Genomic DNA, 27,940 nt, shown 5'->3' on the forward strand with positions numbered 1-27,940 from the left:
CAGGCTCACGGTGTCACTTTCATCCTGGTTTCTCTTGACTCTCACCAGTTCCAGAGCAAGTTCTCTTCCAGGCCCCGAGCTGTGACCTGTCTTGGGGCATGATGTCTCTTCATGCATTATTCATCAGGCGAGGCTCCAACACTTCAGAAAAACTTCTGGGCCTCAGCTGGCTCGCTCACCCACCCCAGAGCACCGGCCGTCACCCACCAGCTTCATCGTTATGGGATTATGAAAACAGAGGTTGTTAAAGATTCTCCTCCCCTCCCCACAAGGGGCTGTCCAGAGCTCGACTAAGAGAGAGACCTGCAATCTGTGGCCTCACAGATTGTACAGCAAAAGCCCGAAAAAGGTGGTGGGGGGACTGAGACCCAGAATCCTCTGATTTGCATGAGAAAAGACCAAGATTAAGTACTACTGAGAGTTTGGCTTCCAGCCAAGGGAAAGCCCAGAGCCTGGAAGGATGAGAGAGAGGGAGGAGGGTGTGATTGAAACTTGCCTGGTGGAGGGGTAAGGTAGGCGTGGGGCCCTCACACCCACCCCAAGGCTGGACACCACTGAGCCACAAGCGAGCCTCAGGGTTCACTTATGTGGTGCTTACTCAGCCGACTTCTGCTTTCCACCCTCAGAGCTCAGCTGGGCTTTGTTTTGAGGCTGTCTGAGGTCTTAGGAACTCCCAGAATGTGTGTCAGAGAATGGAGAACACAGATATGGTTGTGTTTGCCGTTGGATACCATTTTGGATTTCTCTTTAACTCACCTTCCAACACACAAAGGCCTTCTGCAAGAGATTTTATCTGCACGTACGTGTCCATACACACACATCATACAGACACACTTAGATATGTGTTAGAGATTTCTTTTAAAGGAAAAAATCGCACAGCCATCCCTTAATTGCTCAAAATTCTCTCTCTGCTTTTGGGGAGACTACATGAGGAAATGAAATCATGCTGAGAGAAGAAAAGAAATCCAAGGAAACAAACTTTTGTACTGTGTTTCAGGTTTTACATTGAGAGCATATCGTTTCTAAAGGATAAAACCACCGTGGAGCTGTTTTTCCTGAATGCAAAGTCCTGTGTGCACAAGGTAAGGTGCCTGTTTGTTATGTTGAGTGAATGATTCCAGAGGGACTGCGGTTGGAGGAAGAAACGGTGTTGTCTGTCTTTTGATGTTCCAACGAAGAAAAATGGCCACAGGCTTTTCCGTTGATATTTTCTACCCCACCAAAAAAAAAAAAAATGGCAGCTTTTCTCAAATTCTGAGTGAGGAAGCCAGTCATCTGCAGAGGAATCTTGCTCACACACAATCACTACTACCTTAACTGCAACTAATCCTCTACACAGAATGCCCAGAAAGACACAGAAGATGATCAATCAGATTCTGATGGAAAACCTCACAAAAGTGGGGCCAGAAATCTTTTTATCAGAGTATGCCTTACATTTACCATATTTGTTTAGGGGCCTCTGCTCAGAACCACGTGCTTTAAAGCAGTGTCTCAGTTATCTGTGGTGAGGGACCAGTTTTTGCTTTATTGTTTATAATTTTATCCAAGGTGTGGAGGACACATTGCGTTTGGGGAAAATTCAATAAACATGAATTGCTAGAAAAATGATCCCATGCTTGGATGTTGCAGCCATGTCAAATTGTTATGAAAGTTTGACACATTCTCAATTTTTATCCTGTCTCCTTGCAGGCTAGCATTGCTTTAAAGGCCTCCACTCTGACCTCCTCAAACCACAGCCTCAGCCAGGGCAGGGAGTCTGTGGGCCAAGGTCTGCTCGTCTGGAGCCTAGCTCCTCCCTTCGAGGTTATGGTCTCAGTGTTCAGGATCTCAGATCCCATGCTTGCTTTCAGGGCCAATGGGAGCCCCTTCTGCCCATATACATTGCTTTAAATCTGAGGGGTGGCCAGGGACAGCTGGATGGTGCCTGGCCTAGAAAGACAAGGCAGCAGGCTATGAGTTAGAGAACCGACATTGGTGCTCTTCCCCTAGGCTCCCAAAATCTTAAAGGTGGCCCACTGCACGCACAAAACTTTAATTGGTGTAAGACTCAGCAAGGGCAGAGCTCTGCTTGAGTATTTTTAACAGCTTTATTGAGCTATAATTGACTGTATTTAAGGTGTACAATTTTATGAGTTTAACATATATCCATAATACTCATGAAATGATCACCACAATCAAGATAGTGCATATACCCAGCAACTACAGATCTGCTTTCTCTCATGGTAGATGTTTACATTTTCTGGAGTTTTATATAAATCGAATCATACAGTAGGTAATCTTTTTGTCGTCTTTCAATAAGCATAATTATTTTACGATTCATCCATGTTATTGTGTGTATCGATTATTGCTGAGTAGTATTCCATTATATGGCTATACTTTAAATTGTTTATCTGTTCACCTGTGGGCTTTTTTCAATTTTCTTCCCAGCTTTACTGAGATATAATTGACATATAACATTCTGTCAGTTTAAGGTGTACGATATGATGATTTGATACACGTGTATATTGTGAAATAATCATCCGTTCACCTGTTGATGGACATTTGGATGGTACTAGTTTGGGGACTATTACAGATAAAACTGCTGTGAACAATCATGTACAAGCCGTTGTATGCATATATGCTTGCCTTCTGGGGGGTAAATTCCCGGGAGTAGAATGGCTAGATCATATGGTAGATAAGTTAAACTTTTTAAGGTCCTGCTAAATTGTTTTCCAAAGTGGTTGTGCTATTTTAAACTCCCACCAGCAGTTTATGAGTGTTCTAGTTCCCTCATATCCTTGTCACCACTTGGCATGGTTAGTCTTTCTCATTTTAGCCGTTCTGATAAGCGTGAAGTGGTATCTCATCGTGGTTTTAATTTGGATTTTCCTGATGACATACGATGTTGAGCATCTCTCGTGTGCTTATTTACCATCCATATATCTTCTTTATGTTTGACTCTTTTGCCTAATTTCTTTGGGTTGTTTGTTTTCTTCTATTGAGTTTTCAGAGTGTATATTTTCTGGATCCAAGTATTTTATCATTTATATGGATGCAAATATTTTCTTCCAGTCTGTGGCTTGCTTTTCATTCTCTCAATGTTTTTCAAAGACTAGAAGGCTTTTTATTTTTTTGATGAAGTCCATTTTATCAATTTGTTCTTTTATAGATTGCACACTTCTGATGTCATAACTCAGCAACTTTGCCTAACTCAAGATCACAAAGATTTTCCCATGTGCTTTCTTCTAGAAGTTTTAGAGTTTTAGGTTTAACATTTAGGTCTATGATCCATTTTGAGTTTATTTTTATACGGCACAAAGTATGGATTGAGGTTCTTTTTTTTTTTTTTTTTTGGCATATGGATATTCAGTTGGTCCAGCACCACTTGTTTAAAAGACTGTTATTTCTCCATTGCATTAGCTATGCACCTTTTTCAAAAATCAGTTGTCCATATATGTGTGTTTATTTCTGGGCTCTCTATGCTGCCACATTGATGTATTTGTCACTGTTCATGCCTGTAACACACTATTTTGATTCCTGCAGCTTTATAATGTCTTGAAATCAGAACAAACTCCAACTTTGTTCTTTTTCAAAGCTGCTTTATTTATTCTAAGTTTTTTGCATTTCCACATGAATTTTAGATTCAGCTTATTGATTTCTACCCAAAAAGCCCCCGCAAAACTTGTTGAGATTTTTATTAGGATTGCACTGAATCTATAGACCAATGTGGAAAGAATTGATGAGTTATCAGACCCGTGAAAGAGGTAGCTATCTCCATTTATACAGATCATCTTTAGTTTATCTCTGTAGTGTTTTGTAGTTTTCAGTATACACGTCTTTTGTCAGATTTGTCCCTGAGTCTTCCATATTATTTGATACAATTGTAAATGGTATCTTCTTGTTTCAATTTCTGAATGTTCATTACTAGTATATAGAAATCCAATTGATTTTTGTGTGTGGATCTTGAATCCTGCAACCTTGCTAAGCTCACTTATCACTCTTTTTTTATTTTATTTATTTTATTTTTTTTAAAGATTGGCACCTAGGCTAACAACTGTTGCCAATCTTCTTTTTTTTTTTAAGGATTGGCACCTGGGCTAACAACTGTTGCCAAGCTTTTTTTTTTTTTTTCCCTGCTTTATCTCCCCAAACCCTCCCTGTACACAGTTGTATATCTTAGTTGCACGTCCTTCTAGTTGTGGGATGTGGGATGCCGCCTCAACGTGGCCTGACGAGCGGTGCCATGTCCGCGCCCCGGATCCGAACCCTGGGCCGCCGCAGCGGAGCGCGCGAACTTAACCACTCGGCCACGGAGCCAGCCCTCACTTATCACTCTTGGTGGCTTTTTTGTAGATTCCATCAGATTCTCTTTATAGATGACCATGTCATCTGCTAATAAAGATAGTTTTACTTCTCCCTTTACAATCTGCATGCCTTTTTATTAGTTGTCAAGTTTATAGGCATGGTTGTTCATAGTATTTCCTCACTATCTTTTTAACATATGCATTCTGTAGTAATATCACCTCTCTCAATCCTGATCTTAATAATTGGTGTCTTCTCTCGTTTTTTTCCAATCAGTCTGGCTAGAAGTGTATCATTATTGAGCTTCTCAAACAACCAGCTTGTGGTTTCAGTGATTTTTCTCTGTTGTTTTTCTGTTTTCTATTTCATTGATTTCTGCTATGATCTTTATTATAAGCTTTATCGTTTTGTTATTTTCTTTCTTCTCCTTTTTGGTTTAATTTGCTCTTCTTATTCTAGTTTCTTAAGATAGAAGCTAAGATCAGTGATTGCAGATGTTTCTTTTCTAATATAGGCATTTAGTCCTATAACATTTCTCCCTAAGTACTGATTTTGTAGGATCCCACAAATTCTGATACACTGTTTTCATTTTCATTCATTCCAAAATATTTTCTAATTTCTTTTTTGATAAGTTCATTGTTAATTAGAAGAGTGTAGTTTGGTTTCCAAGTATTTGGAGATTTTTAGAGATCTTTCTGTTATTTATTTCTAATGTAATCCCACTGTGGTCAGAGAACACACTTTGTATGGATTAATCCTTTTACATTTATTGAGACTTGTTTTATGGTCCAGAGTATGCTCCATCTTGGTAACTTGTCTATATGCACTTGGGAAGAATGTATATTATGCTGTCATTGGGTGGAATGTTCTATAAACGTTAATTAGATCAACTTGGTTGATGCTATTGTTCAGGTCTACTATTGTGATTGTATATCTACTTCTTGTATCAATTATTGAGGGGTGTTGAAATCTCTAGATATTATTGTGGATTTTCTATTTCTCTTTGCAGTTCTACAGTTTTTGTTTCATGTATTCTGAAGTTCTGTTATTAGGACATAAATATTTAGGATTGCTATGTTCTCTTGCTTATCATTATAAAATGATCCTCTTTATTCTGAAATCTGCTTCGTTTGGTATTAATATAACCACTCCAAGTTTCTTTTGATTAGTGTTAGCATGGTAAATCTTTTTCCATCTTTCTAATTTAAAACTATTTGTGTCTGCATATTTAAAATGCATTTTTTTATGGACAACATATAGTTGCATCTTGATTTTTTAAATCCGTTTTGGCAATCTCTGTCTTTTAACTGATTTTTAGACTATTTACATTTAATGTGATTATTAACATGGTTAAGTTTATCTTGCTATTTGTTTTCTATTTGTCCCATCTGTTCTTTGTTCCTTTTTTCTGCCTTCTTTTGGATTTATTGAGTATTTTATAATTCCATTTTACCTCCTTTGTTGAATTATTGGTTATGACTCTTTGTTTCATTATTTCCGTGGTTGCTTTAGGGTTTATAGTATACATCTTTAATTTATCAGGTCTACCTTCAAGTGATAGACCATTTCATGTGTAGTACAAACTTACAATAGTATATTTCCATTTCCTCCCTCTCAGCCTTTATGCTATCCGTGTCATACTTAGGTATGTTATAGATGCACACATCACTGTTACTGTTTTTGTATAAACATTCAATTACCTCTGGCTGCTTTTAAGATTTTCTCTTTATCACTGCTTTAAGCAATTTGATTATGAGGTGCTTTGGTGTAGCTTTCTTCATGTTTCTTTTCTTTTTTTTTTAAGGTATTCTTTTTTTTCTGGTGAGGAAGACTGGCCCTGAGCTAACATCTGTTGCCAATCTTCCTCTTTTTTTTTGTTTTCTCCCCAAGCCCCCAGTCTGTAGTCATATATCCTAGTTGCAAGTCATTCTAGTTCTTTTATGTGGGATGCTGCCACATCATGGCTTGATGAGTGGTATGTAGGTACATGCCCAGGATCCAAACCAACAAACCCCAGGCCGCTGAAGTGCAGCACACAAACTTCACCACTCGGCCGTGGGGCCAGCCCATTCTTCATGTTTCTTGTGACTGGTGTTTATTGAGCATCTTGGACTTGTGAGTTTATAGTTTTCATCCAAGTTGGAAATATCTCAGCCATTTTTTCCTCAAATATTTTTTCTGCCCCCGCCATCCCTCCTTTATAAACTCCAGTTACATTACACACATAGTGGGCCACCTCAAGTTGTCCCACAGTTCAGTGATGCCCTTTTCCTTTTATTTAGTTATTTTTTCTGCATTTTGTTTTGGATAGTTTCTATTGCTGTCTTCAAGTTCATTGATTTTTTCTTTTGCAATCTAATCTGCCACTTATCGCATCCTGTGTATTGGAGTTTTTATCTTTAGAAATTTGATTTAGATCTTTTTTACATCTTGCACGTGACTACTTGACTTTTTGAAATAGGAGCTATGGTTATAATAATTGTTTTAATGTCCTCATCTGCTTATTCTAATATCTGTGTCAAGTCTGGGTGGTTTAGATTGACTGATTTTTCTCCTCATTATAGGTCATGTTTTCCTGCCTACTTGCATGCCTGGTAATATTTGATTGAATGCTGGACATTGTTTAATTTTGTATTTTGGGGTGCTGCATATTTTTATATTCCTATAAATATTCTTGATATTTTTGGGGGGACTACAGTTCAGTTCCTTGGATGCAGTTTGATTTTTTTCAGTTATTACTTTTATGATTTGTTAGGCTGGCCCAGAGCACTGCTCATTCTAGAGCTAACTATTCCCCATTTCTGAGGCAAGACCTTCCTGATGCTCCATGAATTATGAGTTTTTCAGTCTGGGTGGTGAGAACAGGCACCATTTCCAGTCCTTCATGAGGACCAGGCACCCTTCCCTTTTGGAAGTTCTTTCCCCAACCATGTGTAGTCTCTTTCCATGCACTATGATCAATATTCTGCTAAATACTCAAAGAAGGCCTTCTGCATACCTTCAAGACTCTCTGTTGGTGCAGCTGTCTTTTCTCTAGCACTCTGTTCTGCAAATTCTATCCATTATGGTCTCTCAGCTCCATTTCCTCAACTCAGAGAGTCCACCGTGCTCTGTCTGGGTTTCCCCTTCACAGCCTGGAAACCTTTTCATGGCAGTAAGTGGGCGCAGTCATGGAGTTTACTTGGTTCAAGGTTCAGTCCTTTGTTGCCTGATGTTCAGTGTTTTGAAAACTGTTGTTTCATATTCACTGTCTAGGTTTTTAAAGTTTTTTTCAGGTGATAGGGTCAGTCTAGTCCCTGTTACTCCATCTTAGCCAGAAACAGAAGTACTCAAAGCAGAGTTTTTGGCAAATCCTGTGGAGAAAGTAAAATGTCTCCAGCACCAAAGGCTTTATTGCAGCCTGTCTTTTCTGAGACTTGGACTTCCTTAAGAACTCCAAGGGTGACTGATAAGTAGACACTTATACAGCAAATGCAGCATTTACTGAGTCAGGAAGACATTTCGTAAACCACAGTTGGTCATCATCTCCTGTGTGGAGAAATACAATTACCCCTTGTGATATTTTTCACTGCCCAGCTGGGCATGGTCCAATGAAATAGTCTTCTTGATTGCTTGTTTGCTCTGTTGCTGATAGAAAGAAAGATAGGCTGCAAATTTTAACTCCTGATAGTTCTCTTGTAGCATTGTATGCTAAATTCTTTTGGTCTTGAGGAAGTAGTGAAAAGCAGAGTCCTTTTAAACTTTACTCCATCTTATGAATGTCAGTTCCTGGGAGCTCCTGTCTAAAAGGGAGTGTGTCATGATTTGTCAAAGAATTTAGAACTTTAACAAAAAATAATATTGTAAGGCACTATGCCCTATGACTGTTATTGGGATAATTTTCTTTTTAATTCCTTTGTAGGAATTTAGAGTTGAATATTTTCTATCTATGTAAAATGCAGATGACTAGTAACAAACAGTCCCAAGAGATGTTACAGGATCTGGTAAGTGATAACAGGATCAGGCAACTGTTTGGTAAAGCAGCTTTCAAGTAATTTCTTAAGATGTGTGATAATTTAAGAACATTCCGTATAAGGAAAATCATCTGAATTATGGCCACAGGAGTAAATAAGTTTTATGACAATGTAGCATCAGCTGTAGAACACGTGTAGGTGGATTATTGATTGGTGAACGTCAGTCACTGATAGTGGTAGGTGCTGTTAACTTGGGGCTCACTCGTAGATCTGAGAGTGAATGGGGCTCCCTTTCACTCTGTGCAGGGGACATTCTTCCCACCAGTGATGTGTTCAGCACCTCTAATCACCCCCTACACACACTTCTTCCTCCCTGCCAGGCAGCTTTCCCCTGCTGCCAGTTCCTTCCTTTCACTGAGGACAGAACCATACAGACAGGAAAAGAGAGCTTTCATTTGTAAATACAGACAAAGCCACAATATCTTTTTGCATGCTTGGTTGGTAAGAAATAGGACTTGTGATGAGGTTTAATACAGTTGCTGGAACTCTGCATAGCTATGTCAATATGCATTTATATTCACAAATTCAGCCTCATGAGTGTGTCATTTGAAACACTGGTGTTTCCCAATGGCTTTGTAAATATCATTTCACTTACTACATAGTGAATAAGCCATTGGCGACACTTAAATGTGTTGGAAGAAATATTGTGCCTCATTTCTGAATTTGGGTATCCCAGATAGTCTGAAAAGGGATAAAGATTTCTCACTTTTGTTTGCTTCAAAAGAAACTCTCATGTTACAGTCTGATACAAATAGAGCATTCAATGAATTGTTGTTGACCAACTCAATAAATGAATGGGTGCTGTTGATGATCAACACTTGCTTCCCAGGAAGTCAAGAGAGAAACAAAAACAGCTTATCTGATGTATAATTTGACTAGTATTGAGTATGAAATGCATCTAAACTTACTAAGAAGTTAAACATCTAAAATTGTAAAAAATTCATTTTCCAGGTATTACTTAATAACATTTAGCAATGCTATAGTAATTCTAATTACAATTTTCATCAAAGAATGAGTGAGAATGCTTCTGTAAAGAAGAAGATTTCGTGTCCTGTGTAATATTTTTTAACAAGTCACATTTTTTTTTTTAATTTTTTTCAAAAAGTCAAATGCCTGTTGACTTTTAGATTGCCTATTAGCTTTTTCTCTAATTTATTTAGATATCAATTAAAGGTCAATAGTAATCTTATAGAAAACTAGTTCTGGTCAACTCAAATTATGAAGCCATCAGTGGATAGGCCAAATTCTGCCATTGCTAGAGCTAAATGCATATAGAGTATTTATTCTGCAATTATTTATCGAGTGCCTGCTGCCTGCCACCACTGTTTGAGGCTGTTTGTAACTGCAAATGCTCTGAGGATTTCTTGATTTTTCTTCTGGTATTTTAAATCCCAACTTAAACATCAGTGTAAATGAAATTTGTTTTCTGGAAAAAAAGTCTACCTTAGCGGTAGTTATGACAAAATCTGGCTGAATATAGGCCTGCCCTTAAAAAGTAATCCGGATAATTAGGTATTTCTGTTTTCTGTCCACTATGACCTGCTGTAATTTGCAATATAAGAAAATACATTAAGAATCATACTGTGATTGATCTTGACAAGGAAATGTAGTTCTAAGGAAGGGTCTCAGGGCTAGGGCTACCTCTGAGCCCTACCAGCTGTGTGGTCTCAGGAAAGGTGCTTAACCTCCTTGAGATGTTTTTCTCATTTCAAAGTGATTTTTTGAGATTAGGGCAGCATTTCTCGTGGTGCGACCTTTGACTCCCTTTATCAGATTCATCACAAGTGCTCATTTTTACTGAGAAGCTTCCTGCCTCGTTTCCCCTCTCCAGGCCACAGAATCAGAATTGAGAGGGGAGCTGGAAATCAGCCTTTTCAACAGGGTTCTCAGGTAATTCTCCTGAACCCTTCAGCTGAAGAACCACTGACTTTTCTGCGTGTTAAGCACACAGAATGTTAAATACGTGTTAAACCTTGCTTTGAGAAATCGGAATCAGGGTCCAGAGATAAGACACTAGAAGGATGCGTTTTCATTTCTCCTCCTTGTCTTTACTGGCAGTTAGAAAAGAAAAAGGCATTTCACCTGAAGAACAGGAGAGCAGAGGAAGGTATGAATCTATTTCCAGCTCTGAGAATAATGGGAAGGCAAGAAATATCCAAAGAGCCTTTTCTGTCCATTATTGTGGGCTAGCACTGTGCTAAGTGATATACATTTAATTACATTTGATCCTCACTGGAGCGGACAAAGAAGGAAACTTATGATCCCCTTTTACAAGTAAAAGAACTGAGGCACAGAGAGGGTAAGTAACTTACTTAATGTCACAGAGCTAGTTGGTGGGCAAAGTATCCTTGGCGAGTTATACCAGGAGACCCTGGCCCTTAAAAGCACCTCTTGTTTGTCTTAGCTCCCTTTTAGTCATTGCTCTAGGGAAATACAAGTGTCCTCAGTAACTTAGAATTCAGGGGCTATTGTTATGGAGTGGACAGGTCATAGCAACTAACAAGGATTGTATATAATCTGCTAGGCTCTCCCTTGTGTGTTTTCATTCATTTAGTTCTCACTCTAACCCTCTTAGGTAAGTTCTATTATTATCCTCCATTTTACACATGGGAACATATAAGGTCACCCAGTGAATAAGTGGAGGAGCCAAGATTCATCCCAGGCAGTATGATGCCAGAGTCCGTGAGTTGAACCACTACCCATACTGCCTCTCAATGGATGACAGTTGTCTACCCATGGCATGTGGGGGAGGCATATCCACGGCATCCTGAATTTAAGCTCCTTCTTTCTGATATTCTGAACACTGTTGTAATGCCGATGCTCTTAGCCTATGGTGGTTAATAAGGTGCCTCTGGACATTAGGGGCCAAATGGCTTTCCCAGGCTGAGCTGGGGGACAAAGCACTTCTGAAAGGATGTTTCAGAAGTGCATTAGCACTCATGTTGGAACAGAACCTACCAGAAAGTTAGGAACTGCCCATATGGGTCAAGCATTCCTCGGGAGAGCGCTGTTGTCTGAGCTGTCTTTCAAGTGAGGGCTCTTGAACCTGTTTGGCCTCCTTGGTGAGAATGCAGAGGGGCACACCTTGACTTCACAAAACAACCACCTGTGCCAGGCGGTGATGATGTGGAAATGCTGAAACTGACACTGGGTAGCCCTGGAAGCATTCAACATGTGGGCTGTGGTCCACCTTGGACAACATGTTGCCCATTTGGAAAAACCTAAATGCATGAAACTGGACTGTAGCTTTGCCCCCGGTTATTATTTTTGGTGGCCTCCTTGCCCATATCTGTGATTTTAGTAATCAATCAACGTTCATCACTACCACCCCTTTTTTTAAATCAGTGCTTTGAAGACATGCTTGGAAAATTAAAATAGTATTGGCCACCTTGTCTCTTTTGGTGTGTATAAAAGTATAATGAAAAGGCAGAAAATGGCAGAAAAGGAAGAGCAAGTGGGTTTCAAGAGGTACTCTCTGGTAGAGATCATGCACAGGGGTGAGGACAAAGAGGAGGATGGCAGCTTGACTTCATCAAGGGTTCGCCAAGTAGCAAGCACTGATTTTCTCATGTATTAACTCGTTTAACCCTCACAGCAACCAATACTGTTAATTACTATTTCTTTAACAATTGAGGAAATGAAAGCAGAAATAGCTCATTAGTAGTGGAGTAATCACTAGGCAGTCTAGCTCCAGAAACCCTAGTATTTGTCTTCATGCATTCATTCATTCATTCGTTCAATAAGAAATCCTTGTGCTCCTATTAAGGGCCAGGATTTTTTATGAGTTCTGCGTTATCAGGGTAATATTTAGCACTAGTACCTTCCTGTGGCTTATCCTAAGTCTTAAGGATTCTTTCACCGGTACATTTGTGTGTAGGTGTGTGTTGTGTTTATTTTAAAGGCAATAAGTCTGATAATACTTTCTAAGATGTAATATTTCTGAAAGATGCCAGGGATCTTAGAGAGACTGAGCATACCCAGAATTCCTGATGCTGCTTGTTACTCCTTTCTAAAATTATATAAAAAGCAGTTTGGGACATTTTCCTAGCTCTGCAGTAGAAGAAATCTCACAAACAGAATTAGTATTTTGTAATCACACGCACACACAAACACGAATACTGTAGTTTAACTCTACAGCTCAAGTCTGTCTCATGATCATGAGATATTTTCATACCGAACGAGTTTAAGGAGCTGACTGTTGGACCACTTTCTTGGGAATTCACCACGTGCATTGACATATTAAAGGCTTCAAGAAGTCCTTCAATGCAAAAATGTGTGATTTTGTTTAACCTAATTCTTCCAAACTTACTTGCCTATGAAATTCTTTTTTCAAGCAATACTTACTAATGGATTGCTGGCCACACTTTTGAAAATGCTGTCCTAGAGACATGCTAAACCATTAAATAAGAAAGAAAAAAGAGACAACCGTAAGCCTCTTGGATATTACCCTAGCTTAGGTCTGGCCACTGGAGAAAACCTAAGTCTATTCTGATTCTTGAAATAAAATGTCTTTGGAGTCAATCAAGAGATGTTGACCTGGGTACTGAGCCACTTGGGACCTCCTCTGCTCCAGGCTTAGCAGGTGTAGATAACACATCAAGATGGAGGAGAATATGGCTCAGAAAAGCCTTAATAGATTTCATTGTGCTCCCTTTTCTTTTCTAATAAGCACTCATCTCTTTGTACTTTGAAGAAATGTGGACATACAAGTGAGCCAAACATTAGTAATCCTTTTAAAAGATAGAGTTGTTGCAAGACTATCCAATCATATTCATTTTTATCTTCCCTCTTACCTCATTTCTTGACCGAGACCTTGTTAGGTGTGCCCTTTCATTAGCAGAGTTGGTGAGAGTCTCAGCCTATCGTCCCACCTGCTCTTACCACACTCACAATGATAGAGCACGTTGCGTAATGCCTGTAGAATCTTAATGCCATTTGAGTTTAAGTGTGTGAACCTGGAGGCACCAAAGCTCCCTTAAAAGCCCATGTGGCTTTGAAGGGCAATTTGGCCCTGTCCATTAAAATGGAGTATATAGTTTCACCCAGTATTCCACCAACTTTAGGAATTGTCCCATGGAAGATGTTACTGAAATATGGAAAGATAAACATAAAAAGATCTTAGATTCCTCTTTCTTTTTTCTTTTTGAAGAAGATTAGCCCTCAGTTGACATCTGCCACCAATCCCTCTTTTTGCTGAGGAAGACTGGCCCTGAGCTAACATCTGTGCCCATCTTCCTCTATTTTATGTGTGGGACGTCCACCACACCATGGCTTGATAAGCGATGCATAGGCCCGCACCCAGGATCCAAACTGGCAAACCCCGGGCCTCCAAAGCGGAATGTATGAACTTAACCCCGCACCACCATGCCAACCCCCTCTAATTTTTTTTTAACAAGAAGCTTGAATTAGTTTTAAATTTAAAAATAAAGAAAAATAATGAGTACGTTCATTAAACTTTAGCTCTTTAAAGCCATATGGAGAGAGTAAAAACATTTTCCTGATCACTCTCCCTCTGTTAGAAAAACACTCAGGCATCTTCCTCCCTGGACAGGGCTAAGTGGAAGCTGAAAATTCCTAATTGCTTTATCTAGAAAGACAAAAGGTCAGCTCTTAAAGACAAGACACAGAATGTTTTTTCTGATTGTAAAAAAAAAGAAAAAAATGTTGCTTATAGAAAATTTAGAGGATGCAGAAAAGTACTAAAAATTAAAAAAGGAATTGATCCATGATCCCCACACTAGAGCATTAGTTATATTATTTTGACATACCTCTTTCTTTTGAGCATACATTTTTCTTGGTTGAGATCAGCTGCTGCCTACCCTTGACACTTTGTTAGACTTTTAACTCTGTGTGTATTTTGGCTCCTGTGTCCTCATCTGGTCCACTTTTCTTTCTATTTTATATGTTATGTTTTAAGACTAAGTCTGCAACATGGGAAAAGAGTGCCGGGATGCTTTGAAAATTCACATTTTTATTTCATTAGGATAGAAACTTGCACACTGACGGTAAGGACGAGGTTTTCTTTATGTTGGAATCTCTAGGACTTAGATGTTAGAATGGATGACTAAGCGAATGAGGGAATAATTAGAGGGTGAACAAATGTATAGCAGGGTTGAGGCATTTAAAACTTAAAATCAGCAAGACTTAGTACCTCCCCGGCTGAACATCTTAGCCTGCCCCTGCTACCTAGAGAGACGGTGTGAGGCAGTGATGGAGAGCTTAAACTGAAACCAGGCAGCGTGGATTCAAAAACATGGCCTTGGCTCTAACCTGGGCATGTTACTTACATTGTTAAGCCTCAGTTTTATCGACTGTGAAGTAGGGTTACTAATAGTTCCTACCTCGATGGATGAGTTAGTTCCTGTCTCAAACGGCTGAGTTAACATATGCAAGGTGTATAGAACCATGTCTGGCACTATTCATATTTTTATTATTATTACTACTACTATTACATACCAGGCCCCTTTCTAGGACACACAAGCCCTAGCTGATCACTCTGGCCTCTTCCCACACTCACCCTGTGGTCACGCTGAAATAACTCTTTGCTCCCTGATTAATACCAGTTTTTCTCAAGCGTTGGTGCCCTTTTTATATACTTATCCCTCTGCTGAATGTCTTTCTCTTTTTTATGTTTTGGTTTGTCTACTGAATGCCTTTCTCTCTCCCTTCATTTCCCTCTGGCAAATCTCCAGCCATCCTTTAGGACTCAGCTCCAGAGTCCCTGCCCGTTAAGCAATTCTTCCCTCCCCTTGCACACCACCACCACCACCATTTCCTACAGGGAATTAAGTTCCCCCAACCTCCAAAATATCCCTTAAATACTTCTTCTACCTCTCTTCCCATTGTGTTGAATTTTTTGTCTACATATCTGTCACCCTGCAACTGGACTAACTCTTTGGGACCAGAGTCAACTCTTATTCATCTTTATGTCCCAACCTTTGGGACAGAGCCTGCCATACACTCTAGGCCCTCAGCAAATATTTCTTATGTGAGCAAAATAAATGTCGTTTACACTAGCAACCAAATTGATCAAATTTTGCAAAATGGGCTTGTGAAACGATCAGGCCACATTGAAAATCAGTTCAGAGTAACAACCATAAAATTAGACTTTTTCAGCTTTCAATTTTATTTTGTTTTTGCTACCTAAGATGGAGCTACTGCTCCTCAATTCAATTTTCCAGAGGTGATATTGTACGTGTAACCTTGAAATTTAATATACTAAGCCTATTGGAATACCATTTTGGCCTTGCATGATCGGCTTTTAAAGCACAGGAGCGTCAGCATACGTGCTGTAACCTTCGTTGCTGTATTCACTGGAACTGCCTTTTGAAAACCTGTAGGAGAATCACTATAAAATCAGCTACAAGGATAAGTTGACACGATTCTCTGCTCTTAGATTCAGACATCTTTTCTTGGAATTCCAAGGACATAAGTCATCAACTTTTGATTGCCTCTAGGACACTGGGGCATTGAGAGAATATGCAGAGGGAGTCCAGTTAATCCTAAAACCTCATTTGAGACAAGTCTTCCCATGTAATCTCCCACCCCAACCTTTCAGCCAAACTACCTGAATATTATTCACGTTCCTTTTTCCTTCTTAGTACAGCCAAAGTTCCCACGTAGGCAGCAACAAAGCAGGGATGGAAGAAAAAGTGGAGAAATGAACCATTCCAAAAGTCAGATGACAGGCTCCAGAATAATCAAAACATGAGTTTTTTTGAGAGGGAAACATTCTCCTAAATCCTAGAAATATATTTTGATAATTTAGTACTGCTCCAGCTGCCTGTTCATGGCAAAGAGACTTTTTTTTTTAAGTACACACTCATGGAAAGTGTTACTATTCCTATTTATAACGCCTTAAGAGAGAGGCATTAATCTCAGCTCGATTTAACCTAACAGAACATGAAGCATATTCCTTTGTAGCCCATCCATTACTGTCAGCATCACATTTATGGTTCTTGTCCTGGAATTATTCCATGTCGTTCAACAACCAACATTTGAGTAGTTACCAAGAACTGAAATATATTTGGTATATCTGCTAACCTAGCAGATTTTTAGCCTTTGGGATTTGAGAGTGTTTGCATATGTGCATGTGTGTGTGTGTGCGTGCATATGTGTGTATATTTTAATCCTCAAGCTCATTTCAAGATGCTGTGATAATTTAAAAGATCAGAAATTGAATTTTGCAGGCTGTAAGTTCTGTCTACAGAGAGGTAAGTGTGCCTTCTCATAATAACCGGCCATTGATATTTACCAAGTGAAGTCACTAACCAAACAGAGTTGGTTTGAAGACTAGCCAGTCCACAAGGAACAAAGAAATCTAATACCATATTTTAAAGGGCTATTGAGAGTTTTATAGTAAATATTTCGCCTTTCTCTGTTTCATGTGGTTTTCCTTCTGTGTTTTCCTAACATTAAAATTGTTTGTCTTAAACCATAATAATTCAAATATATACTGCCTTGTGCATTTGTGAGAATCAAAGTTTTCATGATAATAGCTTATAACACACGCCAGTTTTAATCCTCAAGGACTTTCCATATGCACTATGTCATTAACTTTCCCTAAGGTGCTAATGGGGAAGATGTTGGGTCCTCAGATGAAGAAACTGAAGCCCAAAGAGGTAAAAGGACATGGTTCTAGAGTAGAGAACAGGAAAATGCTCTCCAGTTGGCACTAGTCAGGGTAAATTTACAAAGAATGAGTTATTTGCTCACTGATATATTGCCAGCATAAGTAGGCACTCAAATATTTGTTGAATACATTGAGCAGAGCTACTAAAAATCCAATTATATAAGACCTGTATTTCATGATGAAGCCATTTAACATGAATTATCTTAAAACATGTAAACCCAGTACTGATACTTTTGGCAAACCATGATCTCAGAAATGGCCTATAAGAATAGCATTACAGCTAAATTGTTACTCAACAAAAGTCATAAAAATAGTATGATAAAGGCTTGGACAGACGGAGGAGGAGGTACATGGTCGATTCAACTGAAAATACAATACCTTAAAATCTAGGACTGGGTGAAAAGACTCTGTAAGATGTTTTCTCAATTTATTTTAGAAATCAAATTTGTTTATGTGTTTTCTGCTTTTGAAAATGCTTAGGTTGACATCCTTGAAGACAAAAATCTTGTATTTCAAAAGGAATATGGCAAAGAAACTTCCATAAATGAATTTACCCATACCAACTATCTCTCTTTGTCCATCCATCTAATTTTCTGTCCATCTATCATGTATCTGTCATCTATTTTTTTAACCCATACCAGAAACAGATGTAATTTGCCTTTCTACAGTATTACACATGCTTAAGGCCCTAAGGAAGAGGTTTGAAGGGCTATATTTTTATTTTTCAGAAAGAAGAAATTGAATGAAAGACTTCCATTTCATAATAAAGTAGCACTGATATTAATGTCTTGCAATATGGATCCATTAGGAAACAGACTAAGATATCCATTTCAGTTAAACCTGTTGAATTGGCCACAAATGGTTACAATTTTAAACATGCTAAGAACACATGTAGTATGTACATCAGAGTACAATTTACATCTCAGCTGAAGTGAAGTTGGTAAGTATTTTCGGGGTGTTGGACACCAACCAAGATCGTTTGTTCACTCCTTGGAGAGACCACCCAAAGTATGGCTCAGTGCATGATGCGGGAAAGAGCAGGCTACTTTGGAGGGAGAGTCCCAACTGTCTAGCTTTGAATCCTGACTCCACCTCTTACAGGCTGGGTGGCCTGAAGCAATAACCTGCTTTATCTTTCTAAGCTTCAGTCTCCTCATCTTGCAGTAAGGTAATAACATTAACTCCTGAGCCAGCCCTGTTGGTCCAGTGGCCTCAGTGGTCCAGGTTCGCTTCCTGGTTGTGGAACCACACCACCTGTCTGTCAGTTGCCATGCTGTGGCAGCACCTCACACAGAAGAATTAGAAGGACTTACCAATAGAATATACAACCATGCACTGGGGCTTTAGGGAGAAGAAACAAAAAACATTACCTCCTCCCACTGTTGTCCTAAGGATTCAATGAATTAATATATGTCAACCTCTTGGAGCAGATAATCAGCACTTAAGTATTTCTTGGGTTTGGTATTGTTATTGAAAATATTATTCCAAAATTCCCAAGAGGGCTATTATAAGATGTTCTCATTGATAAGAAGTACTTGAGCATAAATAGCCACAATTATGGAATAAAAGAAGAATGTTGGTAAAATATTTTAAACGTAGTATGCCCTATTGGAAAAAAAAAAACAATAAATGAGAGGCCCAATCAGATGGATGCACAATAGTCTTGAAAATAAAAGTATTATTGCATAGTTACTCATGCAAAGAAACATCCAGATAAGAAACTAACTTTAGGGGCCAGCCAAGTGGCATAGTGGTTAAGTTCGTGCACTCTGTTTCGGCAGCCCAAGGTTTCACCAGTTTAGATCGTGGGCGCAGACCTAACACCACTCATCAGGCCATGCTGAGTTCGTGTCCCACATAGTAGAACCAGAAAGACCTACAAGTAGAATATACAACTATGTACTGGAGGGCTTTGGGGAGAAGAAGAAGAAAACAAAAAAAAGAGAAAATGCTTGCCATGCTTACAAAAAAAAAAAAAAAAACCCAGACAAGAAATTAACTTTAGCAAGCCTTCTTTATTCAAAGGCTTAATTTTAACATCATGACCATAACTTTCTTTCTCCTGATTCACCCGTTTCTCCCTCTAATCATCCTTGATTATCTTGTAAGCACCTTGCACTTTTTTTTTTAATATGACTAGCTTTGCATCAGAACACTCCACTGCTACAAATTCAAATTGTAGTCCTAAGTTGGTGCCAGGGTACATTTAAGCAATTAGAATGGTGTAATTAAAGTCTGCTGTGTATGTAATCTTCTAATGCATAAGGGTAAGTGCAGAAGTAGAGAGCTTGGTTCTAAGTGTTTGTTTAATGATGGTTATTCATCTGTTCTCCAATTGTCTCCCCTTGTATTTATCAGATGTGGGTGCCTTGGACTCTTTGTGCTTATTAGCAGAGCCTGACCTATTTAGGCTCCCTGCCTTTCTTGCATCGCATGACAATTTGGTTGTAGATCACCACACCTCTAATTTTCAGGGCAGTCTCATAAACATTCACTCCCTTGCTTTGAAACTATGTTGGTGCAAGAGTCTGTAAAAAGGATTCAGATATTGGCAGAATGGTGGAGCCATTCTTGCTGATGTTTGACCACATGACAATCTCATTCTTCCTGGACTTAAAAGGAGTGAGGCAGAGCTTCAAGATCTCGGAACAGGGGGAAGTAAAAGTAAGATTTGGGAGGAGGAGGACTTATAGTCCGGATGATGCCTTTTGCAGCAGCATCTTGTAGAACATTGTCATCAAAACGTTTAGTTTTTTTTAAAGTATGGATTAATTCATTTAAAATCATTTATTGAATGTCCACTCTGTGCTAGGCACTCTACAGGTACTGGGTGTCCAATGGTGAGTTAAACAGATCTCTGCCTGTGTGAAGTTTAGAGTTATTTGAGATTAATCCCATATTTCACAAATTGTATGTATCTAATTCACAGGTCTCTTTCAAATGTTTCTATCTGTCTCAGTGATGGTCTTTATAGCTTTTTTTTCCTTTTCTGATCCAGGATCCCATGGTGCATGTAGTTGTCATGACTCTGTAGTCTCCATAATTGGAAACGGGTGTCCAGTCTTTCTCTGGCTTTTCTTGCACTGGTATTTTGAAGAGTATAGGCCAATTGTCTGGCAGAATGTCTCTCAGTTTGTGAAATATGTGTTTGTCTAATTCAGTGGTTCCAAACAAGTGTTGTGTTAGACATGGCTCAGAATCGTCTGGGGACTTGATAAAATGCAGCGACCCGCCCCCTGTCCTGGTTCATCCTATCCTGGTGAACAGGCTTGTGAGCCTGCATCCCTGTATTCGTCACTAGCTCCCCAGGGTAATTCTGCTACACATCGAAGTTTGAGAGCCACTACTCTAGTCCACTGTCCTTGTGGCAGCAGTACTACAGAAGTGATGATATGTCCTTCTCAGTGTCTCTCACCAAGAGGCTTGCAATGTCAGTGTACCTTGTCCTTGGTTAAGGTGGCATCTTCCAGCTTTCTGTTCATCTTTTCCCATTTGTAGTTAGTCACCTGTCTGGAGCTGACACTTTGAGGCTGTTTGACCATCCTGGTTCCCAACAGTCATTGACCCGGTGGTCTTGGCCTCCGGTGGTGATCTTGCCTAGGTCAGTACCATGCTGATTCAAATGGTGCTCCTCTAACTCCATCACCTTCCACATTTCTGAGTCGTCATCTGTAAAGAATAATTTCTCCTTCTCCTCCTTCCCCAGCTTTTAAAAGTATTTTTCGATATCAGTACAGACTCATGGATTCCTTTTTAGTCAATGTATTAAATCCATTCTGTCATTGATTTTGATGCTCACAGTGCTCCCACTGCCGTAGCCTTGGAGTCAGTCATTTTCCCTTTCAGTGGAGATTGCTATCTAGAAATCAAGATCTGGTTTCTATTTAAACTAGTTGGAACTTCATTCCCAGAACAAAAGTATGTGCCGCTTGTCCACCTAAAAATAAAATGCATTGCACAAACCGTACCTGGGCTGGACCTCAGGAAAGTACGGTCTGGCTAGTTTTCCCTCCTTTCTCATTTCCATATTCGTATGTTCATTTGTATTATCCTCCCACAACCAAACACTTAATTCACAAGCTCCAAGCTTTCTCTTTCTCTTCGCTCCTATCTTCACTGTGATCAAGTTTCTGGGAAGTGGTCTGCCCAGATACTTTGAAACTCTGATACACACCCACAAAAATACCTGTACTTGTTGGCTTTTCTTGTAATGCTTTTTACTTTTTCAAAGCATTTTTATATCTCGTTTTTCTTTTTGTCCTCAAAACTCCATGAAGTATGTGGGACAGGTATTATCATTTTCCTGTTACGTTTTTAGAAAGTGAAGCGAGAAGAGTAAGACTTTTTGACACCTAACCCCTCTTTGTGTTCAGTGTTTTAAGTCTGTGTGTCTAGTTCTTGCCCCCTGGGTACTTTGCTTACTGTTCCCGTAGCTGGAGAGGCTTGGGCTAGGTTCTCATGGCTCAGAAAGCTAGGCTTCCTTACTCTGAGTTGAAAATCAAGACAAATCAACTGTATGGTGAATCAAGGAACACAGGAAGCACTCTCTTTTTTAAAAGAAAAGATATAAATACTCCCATTGACTTTTTACTTTAGTACTCTTTTAGTTGATACTCTGCAAATATTATTGTGAACCTTCTGTGTGCCAGGAGTGGTCTAGGTCCTAGAGATATAACTAGGGCCAAATAGATTTTTTTAGAAAGCCATGCCCTTAAGGATCTTACTTACTAGGCAGGAGCAATGATGGGTGGGGAGAAAGACAATAAAGAAAATAAATAAGATGTACAATGTATTAGAAAGTGCAAACAGGGTCACTAAATACAGTTGCACAGGTAGCTCACTGCCCAACTCTGTACCCAATGGTGTCATGGAGATCTTAGATCTAAACCACTAAAGATGGAATTTCCATTAAGCAGGATGGAAAAGGCTACAGGGAAGAGAAGGAGTTCTATTTGTTTCTTAGCTTTATATTGAACTATAACATACATATAGAAAAATGCATATAATGTAATTGTGCAGCTCAGTGAACTTTCACAAATTGAGCACATTTGTGTCCTTAACATCAATATCAAGGAAACAGAACATTACAAGCACCTGAGAAGCCCCTTGCATATTCTCTTCAAGTCATCAATACCCCCAGTACTGTGGCTTTTAATAGCATTTATTAGTTTTGGCTAACTTTGTATTTTATATAACTGGAGTCATACAATATATACTCTTTAATGTCTGGCCAATTTTGCTCAAATTATTTTTTTGAGATTCATCCCTATTATTGTATGTAGTTTCAGCCAGCGTGTTCGTTTTCACTGCTGATTAATAGTCCATAGTATGAATTTACTGCAGCACATTTACCCGTTGATTGGCATTTGGGTAGCTTGCGGTAGTTGGTTATCACAGAAGCGCTGCCACGAAGCTCCTAGTGCCCGTCTTTTAGTGGGCATATTTAAACACATCTGTCAGGTGTATACCTGGAGCAGAATTGCCAGGCCGTAGTGTATATGTGTGGTAAGCTTTAGCAGACCTTGCAAAAAAGCTGGTCCAGAACTAACTTATAGTCCACCAGCGGTGTATGAGAGAAGTGTGTTCAGTAAAATGTCTGCTTCATACAATGCAATCAGATAGACCAGTGCGTTCCAAAAAGCTGCGCCAAAATATTATTTGGAGACAATTTCAGTACGTTCCTAGAAAGTGGAAATAAGTTAGCTAAAACTTATTGGCATTATGGGCTTTGATGAAGAAATTGAATACAAGTTAAATACACCAACAATAATAACCCTATGTAGTGTGAACAACTAGAGAAATAATAGAGTGAAAAAGGAGGCCCATTTGTATAGGAAAATAGGAAATGCTGAGTATTAATCTTAACATAGGCTGTGTGTGATCTTTATGGAATATCATAAAACTTTATGATCACTATAAAAGCAATTTCAGTAGAAACATGAGGACAATTTATTACATCTTTCTAAAAACTTGACAAGATTATTTTAAAATTTCTTTAAAAAATAAGTGAAAGAGCATGTCAAAGACTATTATGGAAAATTAAAGCATTTGTCTTATCTAATATTGAGATGTATTATAGTGGAACAGGGATTAAATGTTATGAACTGCACAAAAATTGAACAGTGGCCCAGAGCAAAGTAGATAACCAGAGACATAATGATGTGTAAGAAAGTAAGAAGCAACATGGTGAACTTGAGTACAGCCAGAATAACATTGAGAGCGTCTTTAGGGGATTTACTTTATGATAAATGCTTTGTATTTGTACTCCATTGAATGCTCTAAACAGTTCAGTAAATTCAAGATTATCATTCCCCGTTTTGCAGATGAGGAACTGAGTTTCAGAAAAAATCATTTGCTTGGGACCCCACAGATTCTTTCTGTCGGGCAGTTTGGCCCCAGTCCAAACTAACTTCACAGGCCCCGGAGAAGGAGAACACACTGCAGGAGGACATTTTGTACCCAATAGATGAGACAAAAGGTTAATATCGGTAGCTCAAATTAAACATAAGTTCTCAAATACGTTGAGCGAACCAAAGCTCATTTCACACACGGGCAATAGCAAATGATACGCATTTGCAGAGGAAATACTCAAATTGGTTAGTAATCAAAGAGTTTCAAGTTGAAACAATTTTGCAGTTTATTTTATACTTTTCTAATTAGCAAAAATAATTTTAGTGATTCGATGTGGTTTATGAAAATACATACGTTCCCCTAAGATGAAAAAATTAGTGAGAATTGATATCTTGATGAGTGATGGTTGCAAGAGTGTAACACACATGTCAAATTCATCAAGCTGTACACTAAGATTTGTGCATTTTGCTGTATGTACTTCAACAAAAAAGACAAGAAACACACTAAAATATAGTAAGTGATGAAATCAGAGTTATTTGTCAGTGAGAAAATAAAGGTAGAAATAATTAGATGCTGCTAAGATTAAGGTTAATATAAAACAATTAGCACAGTTAGTATAAAGCTTTTAGCCCACAGTTTGAAATTCAGCTTCTCTTGAGAGCCAAAGCAAAGGAGGGACTTAGGATTGCTTACATAACTCACAGTGGTCATTAAGGGAAAAACAAAGCAGCTGCTCGTGGGGGTATAGTCACCACTGGTCCTAAAAAATCAGAAACTGCTCCCGCGGGTTCCCAAAAATGACATTATATGATGTAATTAACTATGTCCTCCACAACACACCTCAAGTTATTGAAATAATGAGTTTCTGAGGGTTGTTTCTTATATTGTTTCTCAATATAAGCCAGTGGTATAAAGCCAAAACACAGTTCCAAAAAAGCAGTTTTACCTGGGACCAACCTTATGGGTCAATTTTGTAGGTTTCTGTTTTTGTTTTTGTTTTTTTAAAGATTGGCACCTAGGCTAACAACTGTTGCCAATCTTCCTTTTTTTTTTTTTTAAAGATTGCCACCTGGGCTAACAACTGTTGCCAATATTTTTTTTTTCTGCTTTATCTCCCCAAACCCCCCCTGTACACAGTTGTATATCTTAGTTGCAGGTCCTTCTGGTTGTGGGATGTGGGACGCCGCCTCAACGTGGCCTGATGAGCGGTGCCGTGTCCGCGCCCAGGATCCGAACCCTGGGCCGCCACAGCGGAGCGCGCGAACTTAACCACTCAGCCACGGAGCCAGCCCCAATTTTGTAGGTTTCTGATGATTCTAGCCTAATCCAAGAATAAAACAGAAAATCTAGAGCAGTGGTTCTCAACTGGGGCAATTTTGCCCCCCAGGGGGCATTTGGAAATGCCTGGAGACATTTGTGGTTGTCACAACTGAGAGGAGGCTGCTACTAGAATCCAGTGGGTGGAGGCCAGGGGTGCTGCTTAACACCCTACGACATCCAGGACAGCCCCCCACAATAAAGAATTATCTGCCTCAAAATGTCAATTGTGCCTGCATTGCAAAACCCGCGTCTAGAAGAACCAACAGGCCGTATATCCTTGAGACCATCCTCCATTGAGACATTACCTCTCACAACTAGCTTGCATGAAAAAAGCAGAAGTATTGGTTCATTTACACATGGGGAGAAACGGGGTGCAGGTATGATAGTTATGGCCTGGCCTTCAAGGGGCATGATAACCCCTAGAAAATAGGAACTAACACAGGGAAGTATGTTTCTATGCCCTAGAAAGAACTGCCTGATTAGATAGTAGGTAGGTAGGTATTAAGCGCTGACATGGCCCCTCCACCAGCCTAACTGTGTAAAAACTAGTCAGCCCATAGCTCTGGGCTTCTCTGACCTGGAAGATTACTCCCTCCACCTAGATGTGTCCACAGAGAGAATTAGAGAGGCTCCAGGGAGCTGCATCCACTCACTCATCTGTGTCCTTATCACATCTGTTCTTTGCACTGTTTGTTTGCAGGCTTAGTGGTAAACCAAAATGAGAGCATCTAAGCAGGGTCCAAGGTCTCATTCTTGCCAATTTTTGAATTTTAACCAGACTTTGGAGTCTGGCCCAGCTCAGCAGTGGATACAATGGACTACCCAATGTCAAGAAGCCCCCTTCTCTCCATCTGTGGGCATTGATTCTCTCTGGTTCGCATCGTCCCAACTTTGTCCCCAGAGGCTGGGGCCTTTCTTCCCTTAGTTCTAATTTGGAGAATCCCTGGGAAGGTCCTTGGACCAGCTTCCATCACTTGCCCACAGAAGGAAGATTGTGTTTCCACTAGAGCCAGTAGGAAAAGGAGCAACCCTCCAAAAGAATGACTTATTCTGCCCAGAAAAAGGGAGGGATAGGAGACAGTCAAGAGCACGCTGGGAAAATATGTCAATTTTTTTTTTTACAAACTTTTTATGTTGGAATAATTTCAGACTTACTGAAGAGTTACAAGAATCACACAAAAAATGCCAGTATGTCTATCAAACCAAATTCACCAGTTGTTAACATTTTGCCACACTTGGCACTCCCTCTCTCTCCCCCAAATATGTGTAATTTGTTTCTGAACTATTTGAGAGTACATTACACTATTTACCCCTAGGTATTTCACTGTATATTTCTTCGGATTGAGGACATCCCTAATATAACCATATAACGATTCAGAACATTTAACTTTGAACCCAAGCTATTGCCCAATACACAATCCAGTTGTACTGGGAATGCCCTCTATAAGAGCTTTTCTCTGGATCCAGGATAACGTACTGCATTTAGTTGTTATGACTTATTTCTCTCCTTTGCTTTGGAACAGTTTTTCAGCCTTTCTTTGGCATTCATCGCATTGACATTTTTGTTTTTGTTTTTTTATTTGTTTATTTCATTTATTTATTTATTTATTTATTTATTTTTGAGGAAGATTAGCCCTGAGCTAACATCCGTGCCCATCTTCCTCTACTTTATACATGGGACGCCTACCACAGCATGGCTTGATAAGTGGTGCCATGTCCACACCCGGGATCCGAACCGGGGAATTCCGGACAGCCGCAGCAGAACGTGTGAACTTAACCGCTGCGCCACCGGGCTGGCCCCAACATTGACATTTTTGAAGAGTATAGGCCAGATGTTTGATAAAATATCCCTCAGTTTGGGTTTATCTCATGGTTCCTCATGATTAGATCTAGTGATGTATTTTGGGCAGGAATACTACTCAGTGGTGTGCTAGAGCCCCTCGTACCCACTGTGAGAGCAGATTCTCACATTTCTTCCCAACTCCATGTTCTGGTTTGTCATATTGGTAGCTTGAAATCAGCCACGTGGGAGTATTTACACCATGGAAATCAACAAATGCTACAGATCAGGCTTGCCCCTCTCCCCCACTTCCAGTGGTGAAATATTTGCATTTACCAGCACAGCGCTGTCTTTACGTGAGGTTGTGTCCTTCTCGATGCTTACCATCAGGAGCACTTGATGCTGGCCTATCCAGTTATTGGTGATATCTCATCCCTTGGTTAAGATGGTATCTGTCAAATATTCCCATTGAAGACATGCCATTTTACCCTTTGTAATTAGTTTTCCCCTGTGGTGAGATCCTTTGTGGTTATGTAAATATCCTATCCTGTTTCTTATCTAACTTTCACCCAATAGTTTGTATTTATTGAAGACAGTTGCCCGAATCACTTACTACTATGATCTTTGCAAACAGTAATTGTCTGTCTCTTTCATTTCTTCTACATTTATTTGTTGCTGTTCCATGAGTTAATTTTTTATGTAGACTTAACCCTGAAATAAATAGCTAATTAGTAATAGACTTGGAAATTAACTGAGATCTCTCACCAGTTTGCCAAATAGTTCTAAATCCTAAGTATTTGTGACCAAGTTATTAATGTCCATTGCTATAGAGCAGAGGAAGTTTCCAGGGAGCACTATACCGACACAGAAAAAGCAGGACGGCTCTTTAGAAATAATGTTCCCATTCTGCTATGAGTGTGTCCATTTGATGATGACATACTGTCCCACCAACAGAGGAAGTGGCATTTGGAGTCACTTTTCCAGTCTTAACCTGATTCCAGTTTTTACCAAAAGCATGCCTTTGGAAGATTCCTGGTGAGAGGTTTACACTGGAGTCATAGAAAGTTGACTAGTGCATGGTAGAGTGGAAAGAACACTAGACAGGGAGTCCGGAGTCACCATCTGCTATGGGATTGGGTAGTGCACTTCATCTCCCTGATCCTCAGTGCCATCATCTGTAAAATAATAGAAGGCCTATTTTTACTAAATTCCCTTTCAAGATCTAAAACTTTCTTTTATTCCGTTCTCCTACTTGTGAATCAAAACCTAGAGTTCACCTCATTAGCGTGATGTCTTGGTCAACTGAGCCAACGAGCCAAGGCAAAAATAAGATGTCCAGTGTGGAGCCTGAACCCAGCGACCCTGTGACTGAATCCATAATCCAGCTAAATTAGCCATGAGGGTGGAGCACCAGGACTTGATACTGTTTCATATTACCTTTGTGCATTCAGCCACGTCATCTGACTCACTTCTCCGCTTCTCTTTGTTTATCCTTGACAGTCATGGAAACTGCTGAAGGATCCCCTTACCTCTCTCTTTGAGGAGATCCCCCTCTCAAGTGTT

General features: G+C 39.5%; 1 protein-coding gene across 7 annotated transcripts in view; it reads left to right on the plus strand.

The window, feature by feature from the left end:
• Positions 1-27,940, plus strand: part of FRMD4B (FERM domain containing 4B) — a 307,937-nt gene that overhangs the window by 212,043 nt on the left and 67,954 nt on the right. For all 7 annotated transcript variants that reach the window (XM_070576838.1, XM_070576836.1, XM_070576837.1 and 4 more), the window contains one exon: positions 998-1,082. In XM_070576838.1, the coding sequence (XP_070432939.1) occupies positions 998-1,082 (85 nt within the window). The remainder of the gene's footprint in view (positions 1-997; positions 1,083-27,940) is intronic.

The sequence above is a fragment of the Equus przewalskii genome, chromosome 15 (assembly GCF_037783145.1).
Source record: "Equus przewalskii isolate Varuska chromosome 15, EquPr2, whole genome shotgun sequence".
Classification (NCBI taxonomy): domain Eukaryota; kingdom Metazoa; phylum Chordata; class Mammalia; order Perissodactyla; family Equidae; genus Equus; species Equus przewalskii.